Source organism: Tupaia chinensis, unplaced genomic scaffold (assembly GCF_000334495.1).
Source record: "Tupaia chinensis unplaced genomic scaffold, TupChi_1.0 Scaffold144168_1, whole genome shotgun sequence".
In the NCBI taxonomy this organism is placed as follows: Eukaryota; Metazoa; Chordata; class Mammalia; order Scandentia; family Tupaiidae; genus Tupaia; species Tupaia belangeri.
The window spans coordinates 549,242-572,545 of NW_006204024.1; the positions used below are offsets into that span (position 1 = coordinate 549,242).

At 46.3% G+C, this 23,304-nt stretch overlaps 1 protein-coding gene and 1 long non-coding RNA gene across 2 annotated transcripts in view; one reads left to right on the forward strand and one right to left on the reverse strand.

Annotated features, from left to right (window-relative positions):
- Positions 1-23,304, reverse strand: part of GPR107 (G protein-coupled receptor 107) — a gene marked incomplete in the record, with an annotated part of 85,229 nt that overhangs the window by 46,779 nt on the left and 15,146 nt on the right. Inside the window, 6 exon segments of the mRNA XM_027767306.1 lie at positions 2,019-2,075; positions 3,686-3,723; positions 8,055-8,194; positions 13,317-13,396; positions 13,610-13,660; positions 13,977-14,099. Coding sequence (XP_027623107.1) covers positions 2,019-2,075; positions 3,686-3,723; positions 8,055-8,194; positions 13,317-13,396; positions 13,610-13,660; positions 13,977-14,099 — 489 coding nt within the window.
- Positions 1,111-8,881, forward strand: LOC102492555 (uncharacterized). Its single transcript, XR_337062.3, has 2 exons — positions 1,111-1,947; positions 8,653-8,881. It is a non-coding gene; the product is annotated as an uncharacterized LOC102492555 (long non-coding RNA).

Consider the following 23,304-nt stretch of genomic DNA (forward strand, 5'->3'; position numbering starts at 1 on the left):
AAAAAAAAAAAAAAAAGACTCACAGGAAGTCAAAAGAAGATTTTTAAAAAATGTAAAAGATACTAAAGGAGGAGCCAGCAGGCAGCATGGTAGTTGAGGCACTGGACTCTCAAATGGCCAACTGCGATTTGAGTCACAGACTCGGCAGCTTGAAAATCACACCAGGCACGTGTGCACGCGTGCTTAAAATCCCAGGAGAATGGAGGGATTATGGCGCGGCCATCCTCCCTGGAGGAGGATCCTCACTTTCTTTCTCTCTGACTCTCTTCTGCGAGGGCAACATTCCCTATGGCAAAATCTAAGAAAGCAAAGAAAATCACTAGAGTCACCATGACCCATCAAAGCAGGCACCTGACCCTTAAAGAAAACCATACAAAATGTGCGCTTCAGGTTGGAATAAGCCCTGGCAGTGTCCTTGCCTTTAGATCATAAACGGTCAGTGTTCCTCTTCCGTGGATGACGCCGGCTAGCTCAGAACGACCGCAATGTCCGAAACTCAGAGGACACTGGGCGGCAGAACACCATGACACCGGCTCTGCCTTCCATCTGAGGAAAGGGGAAGCCAGAGAAAAGCAAGAATCTGCCCACTGCTGGCTCTCGCAGCAAACGAGCTATCTCAGTCGTGTCCTGAACCATCACGCAGGAGGGGCTGTTTCCTCTCAGCGCTCCCCCGACACTGGTTTGTTGTCTCCAGTGACTGATGGAGCGCCTAACATGGCCAGGCCCAAGATCAGGAGTCTCGAACGCACCAATGATAAGACAGATGGAGCCCCTGCCCAGTGGGTTACCTGCGGGGTGAGGCAGGCAGTGAGTGAAATAAGGAAGTGTTATACACAGCACGTGGGAGGGTAACAGAGAGCAGGATGCAGGAGCCAAAGTGGGGAGATGAGAAGAGGCGTTGCTGAGAAGGTGACATGTAAGCGGAGTTGAAGGATTCGGAGGGACCAGTGTTCTGGCCTGCAGGCACAGCCAGAGGCCCAGGACGATCTTTTTGAGGAAGAGCACGGCGGCCTGTGCAGGAGCGGAGTGAGCGAGCTGGACAGCAGGACCGAGGTCAGACCTGGACTGGGGCCAGACCCTGTGGAGCAGGAAGCTGGTGGAGGGCCCAGAGTGAGTGAGCACTGCAAGTCTCAGTAAGTGTTAGCAGTCAGTGTCAACAGTGATGAAGATGACGGTGACTGAATGTAACATGAAAATGGTCAGAAAAGCAAAATGTCTCCAGGGAAAGTAATCAGAAGAGTGGTTGTGGGTGGGGAACCTTTCTGAGGAAAAAACATGGAGGATCTTGATGGTGATGGGATTATGTGGGTGCGTGCTTTGTCAAAACAGACCAAACCACCTCTAAGCCTGAACATCGTACTGCGTGCGAATTATACCTGAATGAATGAAAAATAGCTAGGAGAGGCAGTGATTCCTCCAAGTTAACAAAGCATTATTCGCACAGTGCTTTACAAAGCACTTTTACTTAAGTGACACTCCCATCCACCCTGACGTAGGTCTCATAGCTTTTCGTTTTCAAATCACAAAACAATGAGGTTCAGAACTGACTGTCCGAGTCACTCAGTGCGAGCAGGTTCTGAGATCCAGCCCACATGACACCCTGGCCCTGTATGTTAGCTGCACCGCTGCTGTAGAGTACATGTAGCAGGTAAGAACTGTGACACCCCAGTGGGTCACCAAGGCCTCGGAACCCCAGTGCAATACCACATCACCCTAGACACACCAACAGTCCAGAACTCTTACCTCCGGCACACTCCGAGTGGGAAACAGTCTGGGGGAAGAGGGGCAGAACGGGGTCAGAACCCGGGCCCTACCATTTACCCTGGATATTCACAGTCCCTCACTCTGAAGACTGACTGATTTGAGAAGAGAATGAATACTGGTATCCACCCGTGGGCCTGTCAGAGAGCACTTCTGTGTTAGCGACCAATACACAGCATGCCTGAGGTATTCTTCCTAAATTCCCTTTGAAGTTCACCAATTACACAGTAAAGATGAAATCTATGAAGCATACATACCTGAAATGAAACTTTCCCATCATTATTATGAATAGAAAAGGATTTCTCTCGCATTGCCTAAAAAGATACAACAATCTGATTTTAAAATGATACTGGTAGGAAAACTATGCTAACTAAAAGTAAAACTAATTTTTAAAAATTCTTCTTAAACCTTTAATTTGGCCTTCGTAAGCTCTCTGAAAATAAAATTCACCATCCTTTCAGATATGTTTGAAATCCCCGTTCATAGAGAATGGAAGTCTTTTCACCCATTTCCTCTTCGTAGACCTCTCTTTTGACTTTTCTGCCCTCCCACTAACACCTTGCCTCCACCACCCCGACCTGAATCTTACTGCTAGAAGCTTCTACCCTACTCTTAAGGCTTCAGTAAGACGAAGAATGCAGACCCGGGCCACGCTCTGACAAGATCACTTGAACTCCCTCCTGATTTCAAGTGATTAAAATATTGCCACTTGTGAAATAAACTAATGGCAGGCAAGGAGAAGAAAACAACTGTAGACACACCCAGTGCTGTGGACGAACTCAGAGTAATTCGGTCAAATGGACGGCAAAAACTGTGGCCTGTATAATTCATCTGCACGAAGTTGTGTGAAATGCTCCTACTACAGTGACGGAGCAGCAGTCGCTTGGGGACAGGAGGATTACCAAGGGGCAGGCGGTAGGAGAAACTTTGGGGGTGATGGTATGTTCACCATCTTGAATGATAAGCCAAACATATAATCAAATTGTCTCTTTAAATATGTGAGGTTTGTTTATTAATTAATTAGAGACGTTTTTGCTATACAGCTCATGTACTTGTTGGATAGACAGAGACAGAAAGTGAGAAATCACCCCCCACCCGGGGGGATGGCCACACCATAATCCTTTCTCCTCCATTCTCCTCTTGGGATCTTGGGCGTGCACCCACGTATCCGCGCCTGGCTTGAGTTTTAAGTTGTCAGATCTGCAACTCGAACTGTAGCCGACTACGTAGGGGTCCAGCAACATAAATTATTCCATCTGCTGGTCCCTATGTGAGGTTTATTATATGTCAAAAATCTATCAATAAAACCATTAAAACAAAACAGGCTGGCCCTGTAGCCTACTGCTTAGAGGAGCAGAGCTCACAGGACCAACTGCAGTTTACATCTCGGCTCCAGCGCCCTCACAGACACACCAACTGCAGTCTACATCTCGGCTCCAGCGCCCTCACAGACACACCAAGCACGTGTCGTGTGCTTCCGGCACAGGGGTGCTCCCTACTCTGCCTCTTTCTGGCAAAGTACAAATGCTTTCTGGCAACTAAAAACAAAACAAAACGCTCCCATGTGAATGCCCCCTGGTTAAAAAAGCAAAGATATCACAAAGAAAATTTCCCCCAATTTTTCCATCCCTGCTGTTTCTACCACCTCCGCCTTCCAGAGGTCTCGCCCGGTGGCTCTGCTTCCCCCTCCCTTCCCCACCTGGCCCTCCATCTTGTAAGTGTTGTGCAACTTAGCACTCTGCTTTACTTGGAAATTGCTTCAGCATGTCGGCATCAGTTCCCCAAACAGAAGACACCTCTCTGCAGATGAGGCGTGTGTGCATGCGCACGTGTACACATATGTGTATATATAAAAGTACGTACACGTAGCACATCCATATACATATACATCCGGAAAAGCTGATCCTGAGTGGTTAGTGCTTACCTTTGAATCCACTGTACTTCTTCTAGACTTTCCACTATCTAGAAGCAGAAACATTTAAGGATTATTATTGCAAGATTCAGCTTATAAATGTGTATCATTTTTATTAAGTAAGCTACAGCTTGACTAATACCAAATAATGAAAAGAAAAAAAAAGTCCTCTGGACTGTCATCTCCTCAGGTCCCCAAACAATTCCTAAGCCACATAAGTGGCGAAGTGGAACTTGTTAAATTATAAACACTACTTACTAAACGAAAATAGTGCCACGAGGGGACTCATGTCTCAATGAGTTAGTGTATATTACTGCCAGCTAGTGAGCGTCACTGCCACATGAGCGTCTGTACTTATTTCTAAATACTCACATTTGAAAACAGAGAACAGCCTCAGAAAACATGTAAGAGATGTATTCACACGCACGGAAAAATTAATAGCAAAATGCATACTTTTTTTCCACAGCAGGGAGCGTTAAGATTGCTAATGGCTTCTTTTGGAACAGAATGGGTATCTACACTTTTTTTACTTAAGATATTCTTCATGAAGAAGACAGAATTTGAAGTGCCCTGCAAGAAGGGAGAGTTTCCAAATAAAAAGAAGAAAAATATTTTCTGCCCAGGGATGATTATGTGAGCACAGGGAACCTAGCAAGCAGATGGCCAGACACTAAACTACGTCAGCATGAAGCTTTAACATTTCTGTCTGACTTTTAATTAGGATCACGTATGACTAACTGAGCAAAAAAAAAAAAAAAAGCATAAATAATAAAGTATCTTTAAACAACTCGTACAAATTATTAGATACATCTGACAGCTAAGGAAAGAGGTGACGGAGCTCAACTGGGAGCCAGCCCCTCATACTGCAGTGTGACCCTCCCTGAAGGTGCTCTGGACAGCGCATATACTCTCCAACAATAAAATAAACAAATAAAACCTGGCTAATCAACATATAAAGAAACAGAGCAGCCTCAGTAATCAGAGTGGAAATAAATTAAACAACAATACCATTTTTGCAGACTGAGGCAGAACTTAAAAAAGTAATCCCATTTGCAGTAAAAATTATTTTCAGACAAAAATTTTTGCTATCAGGCACGTGCGATCACCGGAGAGAAAGAAAGCGAGGAATCATCCCCAGGGGGGATGACCATGCCACAATTCCTTCTCCTCCATTCTCCTCTTGGGATTTTGGGCAGGCACGCACACGTGCCTGGCGTAAGCTTAAGCCACTGGGTCTGGAACTCGAACCACGGTCCACTACGTGGGAGTCCAGTAACATACCATTATGCCATCTGGTGGTCCCTACAATAAATAAATGTTTTAAAAAAATAAAATAAAATATCTAGGAATAAACCTAACCAAAGAAGTAAAAAAATAAATATCATAATCATAATAATAAAGGAAAACTTATGAAAAACTGGGGAAAAAATCTGAATATGATATAAATAAATGGAAAGACATTCCTTGTTCTTGGATTGGAAGAATCAATGTAATTAAAATGTCGATTCTACTGAAATTAATTTACAAAGCCAATGTGATTCCAATCAAGCTGCCAGTGGTGCTCTTCACTAAAGTAGGGAATGAGATCATGAAATTTGTCTGGGATTGTAAAAGACCTCATCTCGCCAAAACAATACTGTGCAAAAAGAATAAAGTAGGAGGCATTTCCGTACTCAAAACATATTACAGAGCTATGATAAACAAAACAGCCTGGTACTGGCACAAAAACAGACTTGTGGACCCATAGAACAGAGTAGAAAACCCAGAAATAAACCCCATAACATAAGCCAATTGATTTTTGACAAAGGGCACAAAACAATCCAAACAAGAAAAGAAGTCTTCAACAAATGGCACTGAGAAAACTGGATATTCATCTGCAGAAAAATGAAACAGGACCCCCTATCTCTCACCATTAACGAAAATCAACTGAAAATGGATAAAGATCTCATGGTAAACTCTCAAACTACAAAACTACTAGTGGAAAACACAGGGGAGACACTTGACACGGGAATGAACAGCGATTTCATGAATAAGACCCCTAAAGTACAGGCAACACTTCAAAAATAGGCAAGTGAGATTATAACAAGCTAAAAAACTTTTGCACCACAAAGCTAACAATAAGTGGGGTGAAGAAACAACCTACAGGGACCATAGGTGGTGTAATGGTTATGTCGCTGGACTCCCACGTAGTTGACCATGGTTCGAGTCCCAGACCAGGCAGCTTAAAACTCAACCAGAATCATGTGTGTGCATGCCCAAAATCCCAAGTGGAGAATGGAGGAGAAGGGCCTGCAGCGTGGCCATTCCCCCTGGGGGGTGATTTCTTGTTTTCTATCTCTCTGTCTCTTTCTGTCTCTCTAGCAAGCACACATGTCCTATAGCAAAAATCTTACTTGAAAACATAAAAACGAAACAACTTACAGAATGAGAGAAAATATTTGCAAACTATGCCTCAATTTGATAACCAGAATATACACAGAACTCAAGCAGCTCAACTGCAGAAACTAATAATCCAATTAAAATGGGCAAACAAGCTTAAAAGACAACTCTCAAGGGAGACATACAAATGGCCAAAAAGCACATAAAATGTTCACTGTCTCTTATCATTAGGGAAATGCAAATCAGAACCACAATAAGATATCATTTAACCCCAGTGAGAATGCCTAGAACCAAAAAAACTGAGAACAACAGGTGCTGATGGGGCTGTGGTGAAAAAGGAACCGCTGGCACTGCTGGTGAGAAATTAGTACAGCCACTGTGAAAAACTATATGGAGGTTCCTTAAAAACTTACCAATAAAATCCACCATTTAACCCAGTAATCCTACTCCTTGATATTTACCCATAGAACAGGAAAACTCAGAAAGACACTTGTACATCCATATTTACTACAGCATTACTCACAAGCGCCAAGTCATGGAATCAACCTAAGTGCCCCAAAACTGATGATTGGATTAAAATATGTGGTGCATATGCATAATAGATTATTACTCAGCTATAAAGAACAAGATTCCGTTACTCAATATAAAGTGGATGAATCCAGAAGATTGAATGCTAAGGGAAATAAGTCAGACTATGAAAGACAAACATAGTTATGTCCCTCCTCAGTGTATTCTGTATGTCTGCACTACATGGCATAAATCGAAAGATTAGAAAACAGTAGGGAGGACAGGTGGACAGGTGTCGATACCAGAGACTACACTGGGGAGGAGGGTTGGACTGTGGAGGGTGGGTGGGAGAGGCGCAGCAAAACACTTAACAGACATAAGAATGTAAAGTTCCATGTGGAAAATGACGTATACAGTAACATCCCTGATTTGATTATTACACTGAACACATGCTTTAAAAAATCATATTGTAGGGACCAGCAGTTAGCGTAGTGGCTATGTTGCTGGACTCCCACGTAGTCGACCGCGGTTCGTGTCCCAGACCTGGTGGCTTAAAACTCATACTGGGCACGTGTGCGTGCGTGCCCAAGATCCTGAGAGGAGAACGGAGGAGAAGGGATTGCGGCGTGGCCATCCCCCCGGGGGGGTGATTTCTCACTTTCTGTCCGTCTCTCTCTGTCTGTCTGGCGAGCGCACGTGCCCTATAGTGAAAACCTCTCCAAAAAGAAAAAAAAAAGAATCATATTGTATGCCGTAAAAATTTATGACAGTTAAACATAAATACAAAAATAAAATAAATATATACATACATATTCTAAAGAAAAAAGAATACCATTTTCTTCTTTCATTTAGGATTACATAAAAATTATCCACCATTGGCTAGGACATTGTGATGTGTACACTATTCCTACACATTTCTAACAGGAATATAAATTTACATAACTGGCTTGGGAAAGAATTTAAAAACATGCATCAATATTTTCTAAAGTATTTCTATCTTTTGAGCTAGAAATTCCAATTCTGGGAACCCATCCTAAAGAAAGTATTATAGATATAATAGAGAAGTCCAATGTAGCAATATTTATAACAGTATTAAAATACAAATGTATCCCCTTAAGGAGAAAAGTTGGGCAAATTACAGTATCTACTTATTAAGATATTCAATAGCTACAAAATACTTTAAAGTTGAACAGCATGCATATAAAATTATAAATATAAATGTAAATTAAAAAAATTAAATGTCTAGATTTAGGACACAAGCTTACGGAAACTTAAGTTACTAAAGTTTTAAAACTGAAATAAGGAGAAATAACTGTTCTTTTTCCATCTTCTCCACATTTTCCACGCTTTTAAGTTATGTATTTTTGTATAACCTCCAAAATATAACAATGCTAAGACAACAACAGAAATCATATTTGCTTTTACTTAGGAAGGAAACAGGAGCTCCAAAGCAGGGTAGAGAACAGTAAATGCTACCTTCCGCTCTACAGTTTACCTGGCTTGTTCTGTGTCTGGTTGCCTGCTGGCACAGGGATAATATTAGGCTCCTGGCTCTGGCCAAAGGTCTTCGCATCCTTGCCGAAGATGATCTTTGGTAACTGGGTACCGGCTTCTGGTGGAGACTTCATTAGTACCCTTCATTCGAGATAGAATGGGAAAGTTCAAAGTGGTGCTACTAGCCATTTAAGTGCTGTGTGCTAGGCACTGTGTGATGCTCTCAATCCATCGACTTGCATAGTCCTTACAAAGTCCTACAACACAGATTCTATTAATATTATCCATATTTTACAGACGCTGGAACTGAGGTTCAGAAAGATTATATAACGTGCCCAAGGGCATCAAGCTAGTAAGTAGCTGGCAAGGATTCAAACGGTCTCACCCTAAAGCTCAAGTTCTTAACAATCACATGATTCTGCTGGGCGTAGTTTCCCCTAAGCATCCTTAATATGCTCAGCAAATTGGTGCACAAGAGAAACAGAATGAGAGGAGAAAAACCAGTGAGCACTTCAAGTGGAGTCTAGGGCAGCTGAGGGCAGTAGCCTCCAGCAGCTGCTTGCCTAATACCCACTTCTGCCCTTCCTCCTTCCTAACAGACCTAACTGTATTTACTCCGTCTCATGCTGAAGAGGTGGGGAACGTTCTCCATGCCTGAGTGGACAGGTGACCTAAGCTGGCACACTCAAGCAGCTTCTCATCCTGACTTGGAGAGAAGCCTCCCACCTTACCTTGGCTGGATATGAACGACGAAGCTGAACCATCTGGTGTTGGCTCGGTAACCCTGCCTGAGGGACACGCTAACATCGCGGAGGGCAGAGCAGAGAGGTGAGAAGCACCCGAGTCCCTCGTGTGAGTAAGCCACTGCCGTCCTCCCACCTGAAGCCCACCTGCCCCAACGCTGGACTTTCAGCCACTGTTTAAGCCAATCCAAGTCTTTTGTTGCTTGATGCCAAAGCATCCTAGCTAATACAAAAGACTGTCAGACTAACTTTCTTACGTGAAAACGGATTATCGTGGAGAACATTTATAGAGTTAGAATCTAACAGTTTTACAACAAAGCATGTTTTTTTCCTGAAGAGAAAGGGCTAGCAGAGAGCACAGAGGTTAAGATGGCTAGATCCCATAGCTAAGTATGTGATTCGAGTCCCAGACTGAGTGGCTTGAAAAACATGCCAGGCATATGTGCATGTGTGCCCAAAATCCCCAGGGGAGAGTTGAGAAGGGACTGTAGGATGCCGTCTCCCCGGGGTGCTTTCTCACTGTCCTCATTTCTCTCTCTGTCTCTGTCAAGGACACACCATACAGTGTCCATTCTTTCTCATCTCAAATCCACCCTCTTCTGGATAGCTAGTGGCCAACCTTAAAGCCAATCTTGGGGTCAGGAGGCGGCGCGGTGATTAAGGCGCTGGACTCCCACATGGCCAATCACAGTTAAGAGTCCTAGACCCAGCGGTTTGCTTTCTCACGTTCTCTCACTCTCCTTCCCCCTCTGTCTCTCTCTGGCCAAATCAGAAATAATAATGTGTGTGTGTTCATGCCCAAAATGCTAAAAGAAGAGAGAGACTGGGGTAAGAGGGGTTATAGTGTGACCATGCCCCAAGGGGATGCTCGCGCGCGCTCTCTCTGTCTCTCCCCAATGAGTACATAAATCTCTTGCAAAACTTAGGAAAAAAAAAAAAAAGGCAAGTATGAGCACATTATTCCTAGCTTGAAGCCCTTTGAAGTCCTCCTTAGAAAGAACACATGAGGGACTTGTAAAGAGGCAAGGTGGAAAATGCTGAACTGAAAAATCACAAAGTCCTATCATTCATTTGTGTTCAAATATTTTTGGGGGGACAGGGGAGATTTTTGCTATAGGGTGTGTGTGCTCACCAAAGAGACAAAGAGACAGAAAATGAGAAATCACTCCCCCCAGGGGTGATGGCCATGCCACAATCCCTTCTCCTCCATTCTCCTCTAGGGATTTTGGGCATGCATGCACACACGCACGTGTGTGCACGCACACACACACACACACATACACACCCTGAGTTTCAAGCCTCCAGGTTTGGCACTCAAACCACGGTCAGCCATATGGGAGTCCAGCAACATAATCATTACACAATCTGCTGTTCTAATATTTTTAAAAGACTGAATTGCCAAAAAGGTTCTCCAACAATCTTACGAGATAGATGCTATTACTGTGCAGCAGATAAAGACATTGTGATACTATTACTGTGTAGCAGATAAAGACACTGTGACCCCTGTCACACAGCTAGTGAATAGCAGGAGTCATAATTTGGACCCAGTCATTTTTTTTTAAAGCAGGTTTTGTTTTCTTTTTTTTTGTGAAGAGAGAAGAAAGAGAAAGTGGAAGAGAGGGGAGATTGCTGTATCACAGTCCTCTTCGTGAGCTAGGATACAGGCACACGCCACTGTGCCTGGCCTACTTTGGTCAGTCCAGGAGCCAAAGCTGGACCTCCCATGCAGCCCTCACCTGGCACAGTGGCAGCCCATTGCTCGTGCCGCGGTGATGGTGGCCCCGACTGCTTGCACTGCAGCTGAGCTCTGTCTCGGCTCTTTGTCAATAATGACCTGGGCTCACTGAGCACACTACGCTATTTCAAGCTACTATGCCTCTGTACAGACTGTTCCCTCGGCCCCAAAAGCTCTTCCCTTTCTTACTCACTTGGTAAAAGCCCAATCATGGGGTACCAGCAGATGGCGTAATGGTTACATTGCTGGATTCCCACATAGTCGACCGACCGCGGTCTGAGTCCTAGATCCTGGGGCTTAAAACTCATACAAGGTGGGGACCAGCAGGTGGCGTGGGGGTTAAAGTGCTGGACACTCCCACATAGCCGACCACAGTTCGAGTTCTGGATCTGGTGGCTTGCTCTCTCGCTTTCCATTTCTCTCTCTTTCTCTCTCTCCCTACATACTCCCCCCCCGTGTCTCTCTCTGGTCAAATTAAAATAAATGAATGAAAAAATAAATAAAATTAATTAAATAATTGGGGGGGGACCTCATACTGGGTATGCATGCGTGCCCAAAATCCTGAGAAGGGAATGGAGGAGAGGGGATTGTGGTACGGCCATCCCCCCAGGGGGTGATTTCTTGCTATTTCTGTATCTGGTGAGCGTACATGCCCTGTAGCAAAAATCTCTATTAAAAAAATAATAATAGGGACCGGCAGTTATTGTAATGGCTATGTAGCTAGACTCCCATGTAGTCAACCGTGGTTCAAGTCCTGGACCGGGTGGCTTAAACTCACGCACCAGATGCATGTGCGTGCGTGCCCAAGATCCCAAGAGGAGAAAGGAGAAGGGACTGCAGCGTGGCCATCCCCCCTGGGGAGTGATTTCTCGCTTTCTGTCTCTCTGTCTCTCTCTGTCTTTCTGTCTCTCTCTCTTTCTGGCGAGTGCACGTGCCCTATAGGAAAAAACCTTTCCAAATGATGATAATAATAATAAAAAAAAAAGCCCAATCACAGAAGGCTTGGGGAGCTGTCACCTACCTGAGGCCTTTCCCTCCCTCCCTCCCACCGTTCCCGGGGCTCCCCTATGTGCCGTGGGGCTGCTGCTCTGTCTCCCCGACTCATCCACAGAAACCCCTCAAGGTGGGACCTCCATAGCCAACATCATGCCTTTTGTCTTGTGTTGTTTCTTAATTTGCCAGTGGGTTTGTGGATTCGGCAGAGAAACAGAGGGGCAGACAGAGGAAGCATGTCCTGTGAGGCATGGTCACACAACTCCTTCTCCATTTCTCCATCCCATGGGGATTTGGGAGACACACACACACACACAGAGAGACACACACCCAGTGTGGGTTTTAAGCCTCTGGGGCTGGGATTTGAACCATGCATTCAGCCATATGGGTTGTGGCTCTCTTAACCACTAGGCCATGGGGCCAGCCCTTGATTTGCCTCTCACCCACAGCACAGTGCTTGGCACTGACAGCCCTCATCGAGTGTTGGCTGGCTACAAGTTCTATCTTTGCTCTAGGGCTGAAATGAACACTGGTGTTACTTACTCACTTCTGGAGATGTCTAGGATGAGAAGGGTGACAGACAGAGACTGTTTCTTTAAAATACAGTAATTCACGTCTTCATCCTGAGAAAGGAAGAACACCGCCTTACTCATGCCCCTAGAACAACGACAGCAAGTTTTCAGGGAAGACATCCGAGTGGATCCACTTCCGTGAACGACTGCGGATGCCCAATGGCACTGGGAAGTCGCAGCAGCTGCTCCCTCGAGGACACGGTTCCCTCCCGGTGCCCTGGCCTGCCGTGAAGACAGTGAACCGGGCCCCAGCTTAATGGAGGAGAGGGGATTGTGGTACGGCCATCCCCCCAGGGGGTGATTTCTTGCTATTTCTGTATCTGGTGAGCGTACATGCCCTGTAGCAAAAATCTCTATTAAAAAAATAATAATAGGGACCGGCAGTTATTGTAATGGCTATGTAGCTAGACTCCCATGTAGTCAACCGTGGTTCAAGTCCTGGACCGGGTGGCTTAAACTCACGCACCAGATGCATGTGCGTGCGTGCCCAAGATCCCAAGAGGAGAAAGGAGAAGGGACTGCAGCGTGGCCATCCCCCCTGGGGAGTGATTTCTCGCTTTCTGTCTCTCTGTCTCTCTCTGTCTTTCTGTCTCTCTCTCTTTCTGGCGAGTGCACGTGCCCTATAGGAAAAAACCTTTCCAAATGATGATAATAATAATAAAAAAAAAAGCCCAATCACAGAAGGCTTGGGGAGCTGTCACCTACCTGAGGCCTTTCCCTCCCTCCCTCCCACCGTTCCCGGGGCTCCCCTATGTGCCGTGGGGCTGCTGCTCTGTCTCCCCGACTCATCCACAGAAACCCCTCAAGGTGGGACCTCCATAGCCAACATCATGCCTTTTGTCTTGTGTTGTTTCTTAATTTGCCAGTGGGTTTGTGGATTCGGCAGAGAAACAGAGGGGCAGACAGAGGAAGCATGTCCTGTGAGGCATGGTCACACAACTCCTTCTCCATTTCTCCATCCCATGGGGATTTGGGAGACACACACACACACACAGAGAGACACACACCCAGTGTGGGTTTTAAGCCTCTGGGGCTGGGATTTGAACCATGCATTCAGCCATATGGGTTGTGGCTCTCTTAACCACTAGGCCATGGGGCCAGCCCTTGATTTGCCTCTCACCCACAGCACAGTGCTTGGCACTGACAGCCCTCATCGAGTGTTGGCTGGCTACAAGTTCTATCTTTGCTCTAGGGCTGAAATGAACACTGGTGTTACTTACTCACTTCTGGAGATGTCTAGGATGAGAAGGGTGACAGACAGAGACTGTTTCTTTAAAATACAGTAATTCACGTCTTCATCCTGAGAAAGGAAGAACACCGCCTTACTCATGCCCCTAGAACAACGACAGCAAGTTTTCAGGGAAGACATCCGAGTGGATCCACTTCCGTGAACGACTGCGGATGCCCAATGGCACTGGGAAGTCGCAGCAGCTGCTCCCTCGAGGACACGGTTCCCTCCCGGTGCCCTGGCCTGCCGTGAAGACAGTGACCAGGTCCCACGTTCACGGCTTACCAGGTAGGAAGAGAAGCCGTCATTCTTTGTGCGCTCAAGGCTGAATCCGATCTATGGGGAGTAAAAAGAGTGGAGGTAAACGACCACGACTGCCCCCGCGATCCTCCCGACCCGGCTTCCTCTATGCTCTTAGCGTTCATTTTGTAAGAAGGCACCACATGCTCAAGCAGAGTCGTTAATTCCTGAAACTACGAAAGAAGCACAACCCAGGCGTTAGAGTGAGACTGTCTGAGGCCTAGTATACAATTTGGTGCACACGACTTCAACTTCTCCATGTCCTGATACCTTCTGTAGGCACCGGGGGCGGGGGTGAGCCTTGCAGTCAGCTACCACGGTAACCCCTCTCCTTCCATTCGAAGGGACTCACCATGGCATCCTTGGCCGTGGCTCCTTCAGGCTCAGTCAGGGAGAGGCTGCTGACATTAACCGTCATGTACCCATCCTTGAAGAATCCGAAAGTGTTCAGATGAACCTTGTGCCTCACATCAGCCTGAGGAGATGGGCAGCGGTGAAGTCAGTGACATGGAAACGTTCATTTTCCTTATTCAACCTGCTCATTTGCTTGGAAAATCAAAGTATCTAGTTGCCTGCTGGCCAGCCAATGTTTACAAATACTCAACGACCTGAGGGGATCTTCAAAAAGCTCATGGAAAGGACCAGCAGGTGGCATGGTGGTTAAGGTGCTGGACTCCCACATGGTCGACTGTGGTTCGAGTCCTGGACCTGGTGGCTTGTTTTCTCTGGTCAAACTGAAAATTACTACTAATAAAATAAATACAATGAAATAATTCTTTTATAACAAAAAGATCATGGAAAATGCATGTCAGGAAAAAACTATGCATGAATTTCAATTTCTTTTTTGTGTATCAAAATAAACTCCTACTTTAATTCCATTTCTCCACAAGTGTTCTCAAGTCCCCCTCATACACATAGCTGTGGTAACTCATCTTCCTCCAAGAGCTGAAGGCGACTGGTTGGAAATTCACAGGATAGCAACAGTTCTGCAGAGGGCAGCACACAATGGACTCAATTCATTGCGGCACATTTGTATGGATTCCGGGCAAACTCGGCGGTCAGCTGGAACGCGAATTCCAGGGCAGAAGGGACCATGTTTTAGTCCTCTTCACAATGCCTGGCGGCCAGGAGGCACTCAATATATGGGGGCAAAGTAGCCCAAGAACACAAACATACCAATCTTATCAGTTCACACCGGGCACCTTCCACTGAGGAGGAAAAGTGGCTCTGCACACTAACTTTCCATCATTGAATTTTTTTTTTTTGAGAGATTTTCACTGTAGGGCGCGTGCGCTCACCAGACAGACAGAGAGAGACATAGAGACAGAAAGCGAGAAATCACCTCCTAGGGGGGATGGTCATGCCGCAATCCCTTCTCCTCCATTCTCCTCTTGGGATCTTGGGCACGCACGCACACGTGCCCAGTGTGAGTTTTAAGCCACCAGGTCCGGGACACGAACCGCGGTCGACTACGTGGGAGTCCAGTGACATAGCCATTACGCTAACTGCTGGTTCCCCCATCATTGAATTTTATACTAGGATTCACTTGTGCCTAAAAATGATACAGTAGGGACCAGCAGTGGCATAGTGGTTAAGGTGCTAGACTCCCACATGCTGGACCACAGTTCTAGAACCGGCCCTAGCAGCTTGCTTTCTCACCTTCTCTCTCTCTTTCTGGTGAGCACACGGCCCTACAGCAAAATTTTAAAACAATGATAAATAAAATTAAATAAATCTTTTTTAAAATGATACAGTATATTATAGGGTTTTAAGGAACAAAGCCACATGCAAAAGGAACCCCAGGAATTAGATAAGTGGAGACAAAATCTTCTGGATACAGGATAATCCTGAGCTTGGCTGAACATACCCCACATCAGCATCATGAATCCAGTCCTAACTGAGTAACTGGAAGGCCCAAAGGACAAGGGTATAATGAATTCGGCGACAACCAGGGTTTTGCAAAGACTCTCACATGTGCATAAGCACTGAGTGTTAATAGTAAGAATTATGTGCTGGGGACCAGCAAATGGGCATAGTGGCTACGTTGCTGGACTCCCATATAGTTGGCCATGGTTTGAGTCCCAGACCCGGTGGCTTAAATTCACACCAGGTGTGTGTGCGTGCGTGCCCAAGATCCCAGGAGGAGAATGGAGGAGAAGGGACTGCAGTGTGGCCATCCCCCCCCCGGGGATGGTTTCTCGCTTTCTGTTTCTCTGTCTCTGTCTTTTTGGTGAGCACATGTACCCTATAGCACAAAACAACTCTCCCCCCCCAAAAAAAAGAATTATGTGCTAAAATGGCCATATCTTCAATGAGTGTGCAGCTTTTTCTTTACATGATTCCAGATCTGGAATCTCCTAGACAGCAAAGGTAGTCTATGGGCAAGCACCAAAGGCCAGTAGGCGCAGCTCTGGCTCAGACCTCTTGCAGACAAAAGGGATTGTCCTCCTCTCCACCCTCAGAGAACTGCAACACACTTTGTCGCCTTTGGGAGGACTCCACTTCCTAGCCCCAAAGCATAGCTCTTTGAGTCTAGATTACTGGCTGGGAAGGAGAGGGGAGTAGTTCCAAGCTCAGGTCCAAGGCTTCAGTCCCAATTTCTCTTCGGCAGCTGTTAAAAGTGGAAGGCTCTGGGTCCTGGTTCCTGCAACGCCTCAGGGCAGCCCTGACCTCCCTGTCCCTCTACCCACTGGGGTTTCAGCTCCCTCTTCCCTTTCCTGGGCCCCTAGGAATCTCGGCATTTCCTTAGGAGCTCAGCAATGCATTTGAGGCCTGTTGCTGGGCTGCCCCTTCCCAGTGGGAGGGCGGAGCTTGCAGCTGGCCAGCTCTCCCAGCTCTCCCAAGGGGAACTGGAGGAAAGCCAAAGAGAAGGACAGGGTCACCTGATGGCGGAAGGCAGGGAAAGCTGCTGAGCAGTAAACCCAGAGACGCTAAGGCTCACAAAGTCCTGTGAGGGGATTAAGCCCTATAGAAATGATAAGGGACTGTCTTCTCAATTTTCCCAGGATTTCCCATGGCCACTACTACCCTAGCTGCACAGGGGAGAAATTAATTCAACCACATACGAGGGACATTAGGGCCTAGTTCCCTGGCAGAATCCCCAGTTGAGCAAGGATGCAGAGAAGAATGAACGCACACAACTTGGGCAGAGCACACGGACGGCGCAGCGCAGGGCAGCAGGCGTAACAAATGCGAAAGGCAGGGGAAATGCCCAGTGGTGACAGTGCTCCCAGGAGAGAGGGACTTTCCAGGCAGTGAGGGAAGAGGCTGGAGGAGGCACGTGGCAACAGTTCTGGCCCCCTCCTGTGGAAACGCACCGCGCTGGGCCACGACGGGCCATTTTAGCATGTCTACCATCCTTGGTAAAGTTTAACACGTTCAAGTGAGCTGCTTCCAGTTTAGCCAGTGCGTGGTAGCCGTGCAGCCAGAGTGGAAGCCTGCTAGGAGCGTCTGCCCCACCACAATGTACGTTCCTCGTTTTTCTTTTTTGAGAAAACATTTCTATTGTTCTCTTATAGAGAAGGTTTTAGTATTTTTATTCTGGCATGAACAATGCATTCCTTTACTGTTTTTCTTATCTTTATATTATTTCATCTGGTTCAATGTCAGTGAAAACAGGTTTCTGAAGACTATTTTAAACAAAAATAACACACCAACTTGTGCTTTCCGGCACTTCCCAAGAACTGGGTTATGTCCCCAGGGCTTTGCCTGTGCTCTATAACCCCCACTCAGCCCAGGGTGGTTAGGATGAGGGCCCCTCCAGGGGAGGGACACGGGAGGAGTGCCTACCCAGGGCCACACGGTCTACCATGACAACGTTGGGATTTCAACACAGATTTGACACGGAAGTCACCCACACAGCACGAGCTCCAAACCCGGGAGACCAAAGATAGCGCTGAATGTAGAGAGCAGAACCCAAACTACCTCCAGAGTTGTTTCCTTTTAGTAAGTAATTCTTTCTTTATTTTTATTCATTTGTTTATTTCAACTTGACCACAGAAGGAGAGACAGAGAGCGCACGCAAGCCACCAGGTCCAGGACTCAAACCGCGGACGGCCATGTGGGAATCCAGTACCTTTAACCACCACGCAACCTGCTGGCCCCTACCGAGTCATTTTTGAATCAATACAAGTGGCAAATACTTACATTTTTTTAAATTATTTAATTTTATTTATTATTCTTCTTATTTTTAAATTTGCTACAGCGCATGTGTGCTCACCAGAGAGAGATAGAGAGAGGCAAAGTGAGAAAGCAGGCTGCCAGGTCGGGGACTCCCAGGTGGGGTCCAACACCTTAACCACCACGCCACCTGCTGGCCGTTACATGTATTCCTTAATAAAAGACTAGAAAGAAACTCACCAAGCTATAAAAATGCTAGTGCTGATGGAAATGTAACAATTTTCCCTTTACACTTTTCTATACTTTCTAAATTTCTACCAGTGCTTGTGAATTAAATTATAATTAGAAAAAAAAGCCAAAGCTATTTTCAAAGAAGGTATTTACATGCCAGTAAGAGTTGCAAGACTGTCCTCGGACCCCGCCTCCGGTTAACTCGCACAAAGTTTATTTACCGTTGTTCATATAGAGGGCACCGTTCATAAGGGACAGCATGTGCACAGGCATGAGGACGAGGCGAGTCACACCTGACCCCTCCAGCCCTCCAGCATGTCAGGGTCTTGGGCACCTGTGCACACACCCGGTCTTTCAGGTCCACTAGGCTGGAAGAACCTTGCGATCTGTAGTCAGTCATATGGCTTGGTCAGTAGCTTACTAAAATGAGATCATCAGTCTGAAAATCCTCCAACAGCGGGACCAGCAGGTGGCATGGTAGTTAAGGTGCTGGACACTCCCATACGGTCTACCAAGGTTCAAGTCCTAGACCTGGTGGCTTGCTTCTCACTCCCTCTCTCTCTCTGGTCAAATTAAAATAAATGAATGAACTGAAAAAATGATTCTCCAGGGACTAACAGCGTAATAGCTGTGTCGCTGGACTCCCACATAGCTGACCACAGTTCAAGTCCCAGGCCCGGTGGCTTAATCACACCAGGCGCATGTGCGTGCGTGCCCAAGATCCCGAGAGGAGAGTGGAGGAGAAGGGATTGTAGCATCGCCATCTCCCCTGGGGGTGATTTCTCGCTTTCTGTCTCTCTCTCTCTTTCTGGCAAGCACATGCGCCCCATAGCAAAAAACCTCTGCCAAAAAAAAAAAAAAAAACAATTTTTTAACACCCAATCTTTTCTTTCTTCCTTCCTTTTCTTTTTTTTTTTTCTAATAGCATATCTTTGTGGTTTTTTTTTTTCTTTTTTTAATTTTTAAGTTATTTGTCATAGGGTGTGTACGCTTGCTGGAGAGAAACAGAGAGAGGGAAAATGAGAAATTAACATCCCCCTCCCCCAAGAGGAGATGGCCAGGCTGCAGTCCCTTCTCCTACATTCTCCTTTCGGGGTTTTGGGCATGCATGCATATGTGCCCAGCATGTTTTTCAAGCCTCTAGGTCTGGGACTCAGGCCACGTGAAGTCAGCCATGTGAGACCCAGCACCTTAGCCACCATGCCACCTGCTGGCCATGTGTGCATATTTATTTATCTTTATCACCATCACCAGAGGCGTGCCGAAGAGAGAAAGCACCACTGAATGGGGAGTGGTCATTCCGCAATCCACTTTCCTCCGTTTCTACCTCCCTTCAGGATTTGGTGTGTTTCCTCGAGCCACTGGGACTGGCATTCAAACTGCAATTGGCCAGGTGGGATCTGGCTTTCTGCAGTGTTTACGCGGCACTGGCACTCCCTGTTCACTGTCCAGGGTCAAGGAAACCTTTCCTTTCACCGTGTGGAAGCCACAGAGCCGTATACTTTGGGACCAAGGCCTGTCCGCTTAGCCAGCATCTGGGGAGGGGGTGAGGTTAGGGGAGATTTTAGAAAACTCAGCAGTAAGGCTCAGTAAAGGAAGGCCTCCATTTAAGCTAACATGACCTACTCAAATAAGGTCAGTGAGCCGTGCCTCACTACACAGACCCTGCAGACAGAAATCTCTAGACTAAATGAGGCTAGGAAGGCGAGGCTGATCACCCAGTCAACTTCGGCTCAACTACACGTAAGTAAACGAGGATTTACAGAACACCAGTAAGGACTTCCCAAGAGGTGAAAAGTACTCAACCCCGGAGATAATAGGTCTGAAAATCAACACCCAGTCTGAACTGTCCAGGAACAAGGAACCCTTCCTGTTCACCACAGGGAAGCCACAGATGTGTACACCCAGGACCAAGCCCTGTCCGCTGGGCCAGCATCTGCGGATGGGGTGGAAGTGAGGAGCACAGAAACCTCTGCACTTGGGACCAGCAGTTAGCGTAACGGTTATGTCACTGGACTCCAATGTAGCCGACCGCGGTTCGAGTCCCAGACCCGGTGGCTTAAACTCACGCCAGGAGTATGTGCGTGCCTGCCTAAGATCCCAAGAGGAGGAAGGACTGCTGTGTGACCATCCCCCCAGGGGGTGATTTCTCACTTTCTATCTCTCTGTCTGTCTCTCTCTCTTTCTGGGGAGCGCATGTGCCCTTTAGCAAAAACCTCTCAAACAAACAAACAAACAAACACCTTCACACTCGCATTTCGCCTTCCTCCAGTTACCCTCTTAGAAATTACAGTGGTGCCCACGATGGCGTAACAAAGCAAGAGGAGGCAAGAGGACGATCTGCCGTAGAGCCATGGCAGTGACAATACCAGACTCACGCAATGAACATTTAATGACTTCATCTGTTTGTTTGCTATAGGGTGTATGCACTCACCAGAGAGACAGGGAAAGTGAGAACCCACCCCCCAGTGGAGATGGCAATGAGACCACCCCTTCTCATCCATTCTCTATCTGGGATCCTGGGCATGCACACACACATGCCAAGCGTGTTCTTCAAGCTGCCGGGTCTGGGACTTTAAATGAGAAGTCTGCTGTGTGAGATCCAGGCACTTTAACCACCACACCACCAATTTTAACTACATTTCAACAGCTACCTACTAGCACGTAAACAGCGTAAAGTTTGTCTGTTTCCCAAAGGGTCTCAGAGATTGCAAGCATTTGACTTTGTATCTAACAGTGCACAAAGAACTTTCTACATCACCATTCATTCTTACAACTCTCTGAAGCAGGTGTTTTTAATGCCCATTTTATATTGATAAATGAAGAAACAAGAGGTCCGGATAGAAAAAACTTGCTTACAACCTAAGGCTAGTAAGTGATAAAACTAGTATTCTAACTGAGGGCAAGGGGCCAGCAGGCAGCATGGAGGTTACAGTGGCTGGATCCCATATGGCTGACCAGAGTTTGAGTCCTGGACTTGGCTTGAAAAACACACTGGGCGCCTGCACATGCATGCCTAAAATCCCGAGAGGAGGACAAAGAAGGGATTGTGTCACGGCCATTCCCCTACAGGGTGACTTCTCGCTTTCTCACTTTCTCTCTTCCCCTCTTTCTCCCCCTGGCAAGCATATGTGCCCTACAGCAAACTAATAATAAGAAAAAAGAAATCTACATGCAAGGGATGAATTGTGTGTGTGTGTTGTGTATATCATTACAATTATTTTTTAAAAAACAACTATTTAGTTTTTATTTTTTGTTCATTTATTTTCATCGGACCAGAGAGAGAGACAGAAGGAAAGTGAGAAAGCAAGCCACCAGGTCTGAGACTCAAACTGTGGTCAGCCATGTGAGTGTCCAGTGCCTCCACCACCACGCCACCTGCTGGCCCCAACCATTACAAGTATTTAGAAAAATCTGGAAAGATATACTAAATGGCAGTAGTGGTTAAATTTGAGGAACACAACTGAAGGGATGAACAGTGGGAAAGATCTGTAGTATTCTTGTAGTAGAAACCTTCTAAGTCGACGAAAAGCACATTCCCTGTAACATGCTAAACACACACACCATTTCATTCCTTTAATCCTGTAGGGAGGGTGACTACTACTTGTGCTGCTCTAGTTCTTCTTCATCCAACCCATTTGCGGGGGTGGGGCGGGTTCTATAAACCACATCTTTGAAAGGAAAATGAAAATAATTTTTATCTGACTTCCAAAAGTGAAATATATAGGGCAGTTTTAAAAATCAAATTCAGGTGGTGTGATAGTTGCGGTGCTGGATTCCCATACGGTCGCCTGTGGTCCAAGTCCCAGGTCTTGCGGCTTGCTTTCTCGGTCTCATTCTCTCTCTCTCTCTCTCTCTCTCTCTCTCTCTCTCGTCAAATGGAAGAATAATGATAATAAATAAAGTATTATTTTTTAAAAAAATCAAATTGAAGTGTCACTAGATGGCATGGTGGCAGAGGAGCCGGACTCTTACATGGCTGACGCCCACATGGTTCAAATCTCAGACCTAGAGACTTGCTTTCTCACTTTCCCTCCCTCTCTCTCTCTGTCTCTTTCTGGTGAATTTAATAATAATTACGATAATGATAATAATTAATAAAATTAAATAATTCTTTAAAAAATCCAATTTAAGGACCAGCCCATGGCCTGATGGCTAAGGCAGCTGGATCCCACATGGTCAGCCATGCAGTGTGAGTCCTGGACCCAGTGGCCTGAGAAACACACTGAGCATGTGCACATGCATGCCCAAAATCCTGAAAGGAGGGAGAAAGGGAGGGGAAAGGCTCTCGGCCTGGCCATTCCTCATGGCCATGGGGGTACTTCTCCCCACCCTCACCCCCCTCAACTTCCTCAGCACATGTGCCCTCTGACAATTTTTTTAAAGATGGAGGGGTGTGAGAAAGCAAGCCGCCAGGTCTGGGACTCAAACCGTGGTCAGCCACGTGGGAGTCCAGCACCCTCAACCACCACACCACCTGCCAGCCCACCAATTTTTAAAAAAAAAAAGAAAGGAAAAGGACCAGCAGATGGCATAATGGTTATGTTGCTGGACTCCCACAGAGTACACCACAGTTTGTGCTGGGCATGTGTGCATGTGTGCCCAAGATCCCAAGAGGATAATGGAGAAGGGACTGCAGTGTGGCCATCCCCTCGATGGGAGATTTCTCGCTTTTTGTCTGTCTCTCATTGCGAGCATACACGCCCTATAGCAAAATCTCTCTGTAAAGAATAATAATAATAACTACTGGGGGCGGGAGATGGCATACTGGTTACTTCACTGGACTCCCACATAGACAACTGCAGTCCGAGTTCCAGACCCACGGCTTGAAAGTCACTGGGCATATGTGCATGTATGCCCAAGATCCTAGGAGGTGAAGGGATGGCCGTGTGGCCATCCCCCTTGGAGGAAGATTTCTCACTTTCTCTTTCATCACTATCTCTGTCTCTCTGAGCACGTGCACCTAAGGCAAAAACCTATTCATAAATAAATAAGTAAAAACTATTAATAATATTTGGTGTTTTCCTTCTACAGCTAAGAAATCTATATTTTTCAGTCACTGTATCTCTAATGATACGAGGCAAACCAAGTATTACTTTAGCTAGAAAAAGACAAATGGGGTCTTAAGATAATACCATGACAGAAGGTAACAGAATGGCCCCTTCTCTTCCATTTCTCCACCCTGTCAGAATTTTGAGCAAGCACATACATGCATTTGGCATGTTCTTCAAGCCACAGGGCCATGACTCAAATTGTGCTGTCAGCCACGTGGGACTCAGTTCTCCTAAGCACTGGGCCGCGGCCAGCCCAAGTCGTAATGTCACGTTTGC